This window comes from Harmonia axyridis, chromosome 3 (assembly GCF_914767665.1).
Source record: "Harmonia axyridis chromosome 3, icHarAxyr1.1, whole genome shotgun sequence".
NCBI lineage: Eukaryota > Metazoa > Arthropoda > Insecta > Coleoptera > Coccinellidae > Harmonia > Harmonia axyridis.
The window spans coordinates 58318210-58328710 of record NC_059503.1 but is presented as its reverse complement, the minus strand read 5'-3'; the positions used below and the strand labels follow the sequence as shown (position 1 = coordinate 58328710).

Sequence of the window (10501 nt, the reverse complement as noted above, 5' to 3'; positions counted from 1 at the left end):
ATTTTGATGTAGGGTCAAACTTCAATTCTAAGAAATTATTAGAATTCAATAAACTTTCAGTTTTTATCAAATAATCATTTCTGTTCAAAAATGTGACTGTATTGCCTTTGTCAGCTTTTGTTATGATCAGGTCATTTTCTGAGGCTTTCTTTTTGATTTGTTTTAAAACCAATGACTCATTTTTATTATCTTCCACGGTAGCTTTTGATATTATTCTCGCACATAATGATTTTTCGAGATCTCGATTTTCAGGAGGTTCAATTTTATTTAAAGCCAATTCAACATTTACTGCAAATTGTTTGAGGTCGTTTTTACTGAACACATTCGGACAATGTTTCAAACCTTTTTCCAGCAATTTAATTTCAGTTTCTTCGAAATGTACGTCTGTAAAATTTTTCACTTTTTCGTAAAAGATTTTGTTAGTTTCACTCACGTAATTCAACGAGTTAGGTTCGAATTTGTCCACATTATTCACAAGAGCTTCAAGTTTTTTAAGTTGATTTTCATATTGTTTATGTCCCAAAATCCTTACTTCTTCTCTGATGGTAAAATCCAAATGGTCGAACTCAGCAGGGCTAATGCGGTAAGTTAATTCACTGTGTATCACTTTCAGGTGTAGTTTGTTGTTGTCTCTTATCTTATACCACTTTTTCATCTCCAGCTTGATCCAAGTTCTAATTGCGGATTTTAAGGCAAGTTTTGCCTGGGGTGAATTGTTTTTACAACTGATCTTCATATATTTCGGTTTGATATTATTCAATAAACACTGTTTATTGAACCATAGGTGGTTGTTACATCTCTTGATCTTTAAGAGTACCTTTCTGTAATATATTGCGAGTCGTGAAATGTTTGCATTCTTGATTAAAGAAATAGATCTCTCGCTCAACACTTGGTGAAACATCGTTATTAATAAATAAATAAAAACACTTGACTATACGTTCACAAATTTAATAAAATATTATATTACGTTGACATGCATGTTTCGGGTTTTACCCCATTCTCAAAACTAAACAGAATAATAAACGGTACAAATTATACATCAAACAAAACAGATGTTAACACCGGAGATAAGCGGAACTCCAGCTGATCGTTCACAATTGGCAATTTTTGTTTATGTGCTGAAGATATTTCTAAACATTCTAAAAGATCTAATCGCTTACTTTTCTCTCCTTCGTGTAAAATTTTGGTTTTATTGAAATCTATAAAATGGTTACAAGAGATACAATGAGTTGAAAACCCCGTTGTGGATTTATTTTGTAAAATAGATTTTTTATGTTCTTCAACCCTAACTTTGAGAGAACGACCGGTTTGACCAACATAAAAAGCAGGACATTCGTCACAGAACAACTTATATACACCACTTTTTTCTGAATCACTTAACTTATCCCTACCATCAGAAAACATTGATCTCAAATTTTTCTTGTTTGTACACACAATATCAACTCTGTTTTTTCTTAATCTATTACAAACTATGTCGCTAATCTGTGGAATATAATTAATATATACAAATCTCTTCATTTGATCTTTAGGTTGAGGTGGATAGATACAAGTTAAAAGTTTTTCACGTTGTTTTTTCAATATTAATTTATCTATTATGTCAGGAGAGTAGCCGTTGTTCTTTGTTAATAACTTTAACATCTCAACTTCTTTTTTGAAGTTATTCTCCGATAGAGGAGTGGAAATAAGTCTGTGCACAAGGGAATGAAACGCAGACATTTTAATTCTATAAGGGTGTGAACTACTATTATGAATGAGAACATCGGAAAAAGTTGGTTTTCTGTAAATATCAAAATCAAGATGGTCATTTACGATTTTTATCTGAATATCCAGGAAGTTGAGTGATTTATCCACATTTTCCAATTCCAAAGTGAACTGAACACCGTCAAAAATTTAGTCAGTGAACAACTCCATGACAATATTTCACTCAGTACGGAAATAATTGAAGAAACAATGAAAATACTACAAATATGTCTTGAACAGAGCTATTTTAAGTTCAATGGGAAATTTTATCAACAACTAGATGGTCTACCAATGGGTTCTCCTTCATCCCCCCTTTTCAGTGAAATTTTTATGACACATTTGGAAAAGAAAATATTTTCCATAATGAATAATAATCTGACTGTATATGTACTGTACTGGAAGCGATATGTTGATGACGTATTTTGTATTTGGACTGGCTCGGATTCAGAACTCGAATCATTTCTAAAGCTTATTAACTCATTTTATGACGGTGTTCAGTTCACTTTGGAATTGGAAAATGTGGATAAATCACTCAACTTCCTGGATATTCAGATAAAAATCGTAAATGACCATCTTGATTTTGATATTTACAGAAAACCAACTTTTTCCGATGTTCTCATTCATAATAGTAGTTCACACCCTTATAGAATTAAAATGTCTGCGTTTCATTCCCTTGTGCACAGACTTATTTCCACTCCTCTATCGGAGAATAACTTCAAAAAAGAAGTTGAGATGTTAAAGTTATTAACAAAGAACAACGGCTACTCTCCTGACATAATAGATAAATTAATATTGAAAAAACAACGTGAAAAACTTTTAACTTGTATCTATCCACCTCAACCTAAAGATCAAATGAAGAGATTTGTATATATTAATTATATTCCACAGATTAGCGACATAGTTTGTAATAGATTAAGAAAAAACAGAGTTGATATTGTGTGTACAAACAAGAAAAATTTGAGATCAATGTTTTCTGATGGTAGGGATAAGTTAAGTGATTCAGAAAAAAGTGGTGTATATAAGTTGTTCTGTGACGAATGTCCTGCTTTTTATGTTGGTCAAACCGGTCGTTCTCTCAAAGTTAGGGTTGAAGAACATAAAAAATCTATTTTACAAAATAAATCCACAACGGGGTTTTCAACTCATTGTATCTCTTGTAACCATTTTATAGATTTCAATAAAACCAAAATTTTACACGAAGGAGAGAAAAGTAAGCGATTAGATCTTTTAGAATGTTTAGAAATATCTTCAGCACATAAACAAAAATTGCCAATTGTGAACGATCAGCTGGAGTTCCGCTTATCTCCGGTGTTAACATCTGTTTTGTTTGATGTATAATTTGTACCGTTTATTATTCTGTTTAGTTTTGAGAATGGGGTAAAACCCGAAACATGCATGTCAACGTAATATAATATTTTATTAAATTTGTGAACGTATAGTCAAGTGTTTTTATTTATTTATTAAATTTACTTTTCTTACGATATCTCAATAACCGGCCCTGATGACCTCTTTGTTTGAACTGCTTGATAATGCTTCTATGCGTGCAACTTTTTCTCCATTTGACCGACCTTCTAACTCTTATGGTTTAAAAGTTACCAATACAATCCTATTGAAAAAGTGGCCACTCTGTATATGTAGAGGGTTCTTCCGTAAGAGGCTATCATATTCAAGAGCTCGCTATCTGGACAGCTGACACCTTTGAAGCTATCGTCTTTTGTCATTTGACAAGAAAAAATTACGCCATTATTGAGAATAGAATGATATTTCCTCAGCAACGCATTGAAAAATTAAAAATTCACATAAAAAATCGTGAAAATACAATTCGCAACACTAATGCACTCTTGGGTCGTCTTTGAAGTACCGTCTTAGCCGGTAATAGTGAAATTGATCGAAAAATTTGAGCTGTTTGGACAAGTTAACGATGTGGAAAATCTGAACCATGTGCGTCGCTCTCGCTCAAAAACACCTGAGAATATTGAATCAGTAGTCTGTAGTATTTACGAAAACTCAAATTTGTCTATTCCTTGTCGGTCTTAAGAATTACGCACTTCTACTTATTTTGTATAAAGACTAAGGTCCTAAGGCTTTTAAAGTTAAGTTAACGCCATTACTCAAATCGGTAGATTACCATCAACATCGTAGATTCGCTGATTAGGTCCTTGAAATGCATCATAATGATCCTGATTTTTCCGTGATCACGATGGATGTTGATATGACATAACAATTTTAAATTTTCTGGAAAAATCTAGGCTGATGCAATAATCAGAAATCTAGAATATTCAAGAAGAATATTTTTTTCAATTAATCAATATTACTGTCGCCACAGATCAGATCTGTTTCACAAATTTCTATATCGGCGCCGTGGCTTAGTTGGTTAAAGCGCCTGTCTAGTAAACAGGAGATCGAGGGTTCGAATCCCTCCGGGGCCTATGGTTGAGGATTGTGCCTGAGAATGAAAGGATATTCTCCTTGAATTATCTGTGGTTCTGAAGGCGCTATCCACACAAAATTTTGCACTATGGTTGAAAAAATGATTCCTTGACCACAAAACCGACGGTGGATGTGAACATAATTTTTTTTTTATTTTTTTATGCAAACCATTGGGCTGATCCCATCATCAGAACCTTGGAATATTGAAGAATATTTCAAAAAATTACCAAAGAACACCGTGACCACACATTTGATAAATATTCCATATGTTCTCATCGGCGCCGTGGCTTAGTTGGTTAAAGCGCCTGTCTAGTAAACAGGAGATATTCCCAATGAGACACCGAACAGGTAAGACGTGTCTTGAACCAGTAGTGTAAGTACCTGAGTATCCATTGTGAATAGTCAGAAAACCAACCTGAATTCCAAACGAAAGTTTAAAGTGAACAGTGACAGTGACATTACTTCAAGTAAAGTGCTGAAAAGAAAATCTTATAAAATGGGGACCAAACCCCCCAAAATGGACAACGAAAAAAAGAGAAAAATAACCGTATTTTCTCTAAGCCCTGAAAAAGTTGATGGAACAACGAACTTAGGAGCCGAAATGGAAAACCGAAGAAAGAAGATAAAGGACATGATAAATCCGACGCAAACCCACCCCGGAGGTGCTAAACAACCTTCGAACACATCAACCGAAGTAGTAGAAGCAGAAGAACCAATAGCGACTACTAATCGATTTAAAAATCTGCACGTGGAAGAAACCAAGATGCAAATAGATGACAGCGAATCAACAAAAATAAAACCTCCTCCTATAGTTCTTCAAGGACTTATTGAAGATCATAACCAAACCGTTAAAAGAATAGCGGAACGAATTGGAAACAAAAGTTTCCACATAAGATACGGACGGGAGTCCTCGATTTATACGAATAATATGGAAGACCATAAAAAACTAAAGGAATATTTCCTAAATCTTGGACAAAAGTTCCACTCGTACACATTGAAAAATGAAAAAACTCATGCTCATGTACTCAAAGGACTAAATTCCAATATTGAAATCCCAGAAATAATAGATGAACTGAAGAACATCTATGAAATAGACGTGAAAGACATCTACAAAATGAGAGGCACACGAAATCCGATGTTCCTCGTCATAACCAGCAGCCAAGTGACACTCAAACAATTGAAAAGAGAAGTGCGAACACTGTGTTACACCGTGATACATTGGGAAAGGCAATATAGGACCAAACAAATGACTATATGCAAGAGGTGCCAACAATGGGGACACGCAACAAGTAACTGCTATAGAGCATACAAATGTTTACTGTGTGCGGACGAACATGCCACAGCAGAATGCGCCAAACCCGCGGGAGAGAAAGATAAGTGCGCGAATTGCCAAGGCGAACATCGGGCAAATAGTGTTGAATGTGAAGTGTACCAGAGAATTCTACAAAGCAGAATATCCAGGAACCAGCCACAACCTACGAGGAAATCTACATACGTTGAAGCTCCACTACCAGCAGTAAACGTATGGGAAGAGAGAAGAAAAAAAATAAACGAAATAAGAAGCTCCCAACCAGATGCTGCTAGGACTAATACAGATAATTTGAATATGGGTAATACTGCTCAAAGCCCGCTTTTAGATTTAAAAAATGAAATGGACAAACTAAACCAACATATCAATATAAATAAATTCTTGCTAGAAATCCGCGCACTTAACCAAAAAATGGATAAATGCACTAATTTCAAAGAAAAATTCTTAATATTCAACGACTTCCTAGAAAATCTTCCTAGTCATGGTTTTTAAATCCCAAAAACAGTTAAATCTAGCAACCTGGAATTCCAATGGAATTCGATACAAACATAATGAAATTGCACATTTTCTTGAAGAACATTCAATAGATATTTTATTCATAAATGAAACTAGACTAATAAAAACAGACAAATTTAAGATGAAGGAATTCCACGTTGTTAGAAGGGATCGCTCAGGTAACACTAGACACGGGGGTATCCTTATCCTTGTTAGAAAAGATATTCCGTTCAAAGAACTCCCGGAAATTTCTTGCACATTAGAGAATGCCGGTATACAATTAGCCAACGGTCTTAAACTTATCTCCATCTACAACAGACCAACCAATAACTTCGGTGAAAGCGATCTCGAAGAACTATTAAAAACTAATAAAACCATTGTTGTAGGAGATTTCAACGCTAGACACGGACTCTGGGGCTGTGTTTCAAACAATACCAACGGACTCACTCTTTTCGAATACTTAGAAAATAAACAAAACTGCATCATCCATCATCCTTCCGAACCTACGCATTATCCGCCTAACGGTAATACCCCTTCAATAATTGACCTCATAGTGGCCCGAATGGTACCCAACATAAGTACCCCTGAATCATTACCTGACCTTCCCTCAGATCATAACGTAGTAACTTTCACTTTAACTAGTACCTGTAGAGTTGACATTTCCAAGAAAATCTTTGATTATTCGACCACAGATTGGAATGAATATCGAAGAATTCTTAACAATAAAATCGTCATAAATAACAATATTGACTCGATAGAGAAACTTGAGGAGGAGGTAACAAAATTCACGGAAAATTTAATTCACACCAGGAACCGAACCACTAAATTGAAGATCATTTATCCATACAAAGACGACCTCTCACCAGAAATAAAGAACCTAATTCAATTAAGAAATCGAACACGTAAACGCTGGCAGCGATATCGGAACCCTCATGATAACGACCTAAGCAAACTTTTAACATCGCGAATAAGAACCAAAATTGGCGAATATAAAAATGAAACAATGGGAAAGAAACTATCCAAATTAAATCCATCAAATGGTTCCTTGTGGAAATTCACGAAATTCTTGAAAAAGAAACCACAAGAAATACCAACTCTTTCAAGTGACTCTATCGATTACATAACAGACGAACAAAAAACGGAACTTTTGGCAGAAACCTATGAGAAGATACATGACATAGGTCCGACAAACAGCTCCGAAGATAAAAAAATCATAGAAATTGTAGAAAATTACTTAAGTAGCCATACCAGTACTAATAATGAATCGAAAAAGTTTCATACCAACCCACTAGAAATAAAAAACATTATTAACAACTTAGCAAATAACAAATCCCCAGGAATAGACGAAATTGATAACAAACTGATCAAAAACCTCACTAAAAAGGCAATCGTGCAACTCAATTATATAATCAACGCCATAATCGACTTGCAACACTGGCCGAATACATGGAAAATTGGACTAGTTGTTCCTATACATAAAAGTAGTAGCGACAAAAAATCACCACTTAATTACAGACCGATCAGTCTGTTATCAACGCTCAGTAAAATCTCCGAAAAAATTATTCTCAAAATACTAACAAAAACACTCAAACACACGGAATTGCATGATCCGTATCAATTTGGGTTCAAAGAAAAACATAGTTCCACACACCAAATCTGTAGAATAGTAATAGACATTATCAACGAATTCAACAAAAAAAAGAACACAGCCATGCTTTTTCTAGACATAGAGAAAGCATTCGACAGGGTCTGGATCCAAGGTCTTACTTACAAAATGATAAAACTCGGACTTCCCTACTTTATCATCAAACTAATAAATTCATACCTTTCGAACAGAAAATACGTAGTAAAAATCGGCAATAAACTATCGTCCATCAAAAAAATTAAATCAGGTGTACCTCAAGGAAGCGTCCTTGGACCCAGACTCTTTAACCTCTACATACACGACGTTCCAGGTTTTCCAAACACAAAAATGGCGCTATTCGCAGATGACACTGCATTATACGCTCACTCCTTTCATTCGGCAATAGCGAACAGATTGCTACAATATAACGTCGATAAACTAACCGAATTTTACAAAACCTGGAAGATCAGAGTAAACGAGAAAAAAACCGAACAGATCGTGTTTAGCCGAAAACTAAACGACAACAAAATCTCAATTCCTCTTAAACTCAACAACCATCCAATCACAGTTAATAACACGGTTAAATATCTGGGAATGGAACTAGATAGCCGACTTAATTTTCACAAGCACATTGAAAAAACCTTAATAAAAGCCAACGGGGCAATCAGAATCCTGTATCCTCTAATGTGCAAGAATAGCCGTATGAACCAAAAAAATAAAAAATTAATATACACCTCCTTAATAAGACCAATCATAACTTATGCGGCACCGGCCTGGTGTCACTTGAAATCATGGCCGACACGACCGTTACAAATTTTTCAAAACAGAATGCTGAGGCTTATCACTGACAAGGATAGATACACAAGAATCACAGATTTGCACGAATTAGCAGGTATTGAAACAATGAAAAATCACATAGATAGAATTTCCGCGAACTTTTACGAAAAAACGAGATACGTGAGCGATCCCGTTAACAAAATAACTTTGACTAGAAAGAACTCGAAAAACGTCAATGAAAAACATGCCCTTCCCTACGAGCATTTACCCATATTCAATAGAAAACACATTAGCTAAAAAAATAGCTAACATTTTGGCTATTTACTACTGTAATTGCTACTGTAATTATTGTTGTTTTTGTTGTTGTTATTGTTGATGTTATTTTTTATATCTCATTTTATACATTGTTGATACTGCTTAAGCCCAGGATACTGGGAAACAATGAAAACAGGTTTTTCTCTACATTTTCCTGTGAATACTTTGAATTTTAGTGATAACTTAAAACATAAAAAAAAAAACAAAACCTCTGAATATCTAAAGGCGTCCAGCCAAAATATTATTATTATTGTAGGTAAATCATGTATAGATAGGAACTACTAAAATATCAAACAACAAATGATGTAAACCATTATAACATGTACATATTAAAATATAATAAAGACTATAAAAGCAAAAGCAAGTAAACAGGAGATCGAGGGTTCGAATCCCTCCGGGGCCTATGGTTAAGGATTGTGCCTGAGAATGAAAGGATATTCTCCTTGAATTATCTGTGGTTCTGAAGGCGCTATCCACACAAAATTTTGCACTATGGTTGAAAAAATGATTCCTTGACCACAAAACCGACGGTGGATGTGAACATAATTTTTTTTTTATTTTTTATGCGAATCATTGGGCTGATCCCATCATCAGAACCTTGGAATATTGAAGAATATTTCAAAAAATTACCAAAGAACACCATGACCACACATTTGATAAATATTCCATATGTTCTCATCGGCGCCGTGGCTTAGTTGGTTAAAGCGCCTGTCTAGTAAACAGGAGATCGAGGGTTCGAATCCCTCCGGGGCCTATGGTTGAGGATTGTGCCTGAGAATGAAAGGATATTCTCCTTGAATTATCTGTGGTTCTGAAGGCGCTATCCACACAAAATTTTGCACTATGGTTGAAAAAATGATTCCTTGACCACAAAACCGACGGTGGATGTGAACATAATTTTTTTTTTATTTTTTTATGCAAATCATTGGGCTGATCCCATCATCAGAACCTTGGAATATTGAAGAATATTTCAAAAAATTACCAAAGAACACCGTGACCACACATTTGATAAATATTCCATATGTTCTCATCGGCGCCGTGGCTTAGTTGGTTAAAGCGCCTGTCTAGTAAACAGGAGATCGAGGGTTCGAATCCCTCCGGGGCCTATGGTTGAGGATTGTGCCTGAGAATGAAAGGATATTCTCCTTGAATTATCTGTGGTTCTGAAGGCACTATCCACACAAAATTTTGCACTATGGTTGAAAAAATGATTCCTTGACCACAAAACCGACGGTGGATGTGAACATAATTTTTTTTTTATTTTTTTATGCAAACCATTGGGCTGATCCCATCATCAGAACCTTGGAATATTGAAGAATATTTCAAAAAATTACCAAAGAACACCGTGACCACACATTTGATAAATATTCCATATGTTCTCATCGGCGCCGTGGCTTAGTTGGTTAAAGCGCCTGTCTAGTAAACAGGAGATCGAGGGTTCGAATCCCTCCGGGGCCTATGGTTGAGGATTGTGCCTGAGAATGAAAGGATATTCTCCTTGAATTATCTGTGGTTCTGAAGGCGCTATCCACACAAAATTTTGCACTATGGTTGAAAAAATGATTCCTTGACCACAAAACCGACGGTGGATGTGAACATAATTTTTTTTTTATTTTTTTATGCAAATCATTGGGCTGATCCCATTATCAGAACCTTGGAATATTGAAGAATATTTCAAAAAATTACCAAAGAACACCGTGACCACACATTTGATAAATATTCCATATGTTCTCATCGGCGCCGTGGCTTAGTTGGTTAAAGCGCCTGTCTAGTAAACAGGAGATCGAAGGTTCGAATCCCTCCGGGGCCTG

The 10501-nt window shown here is 35.3% G+C and overlaps 1 protein-coding gene and 4 non-coding genes across 5 annotated transcripts; all 5 read left to right on the top strand.

Annotated features, from left to right (window-relative positions):
• Positions 1–609: 609 nt before the first annotated feature.
• LOC123675532 lies at positions 610–3178 on the top strand. Its single transcript, XM_045610898.1, has 2 exons — positions 610–739; positions 2061–3178. The coding sequence occupies exon 2, from the start codon at positions 2071–2073 to the stop codon at positions 3076–3078; it is 1008 nt and encodes a 335-aa protein (XP_045466854.1). The 5' UTR covers positions 610–739; positions 2061–2070; the 3' UTR covers positions 3079–3178.
• A 917-nt stretch (positions 3179–4095) lies between these two features.
• Trnat-agu lies at positions 4096–4169 on the top strand. The gene has a single exon. It is a non-coding gene; the product is annotated as a tRNA-Thr (tRNA).
• A 5201-nt stretch (positions 4170–9370) lies between these two features.
• Trnat-agu lies at positions 9371–9444 on the top strand. Its single transcript has one exon. It is a non-coding gene; the product is annotated as a tRNA-Thr (tRNA).
• Positions 9445–9722: 278 nt separating this feature from the next.
• On the top strand, positions 9723–9796 carry Trnat-agu. The gene has a single exon. It is a non-coding gene; the product is annotated as a tRNA-Thr (tRNA).
• Positions 9797–10074: 278 nt separating this feature from the next.
• On the top strand, positions 10075–10148 carry Trnat-agu. Its single transcript has one exon. It is a non-coding gene; the product is annotated as a tRNA-Thr (tRNA).
• Positions 10149–10501: the final 353 nt, after the last annotated feature.

What these genes read in the sequence shown, in the direction of transcription:
- LOC123675532 (XM_045610898.1), top strand. Translation starts at nt 2,071, where the DNA reads ATGACACATTTGGAAAAGAAAATATTTTCCATAATGAATAATAATCTG.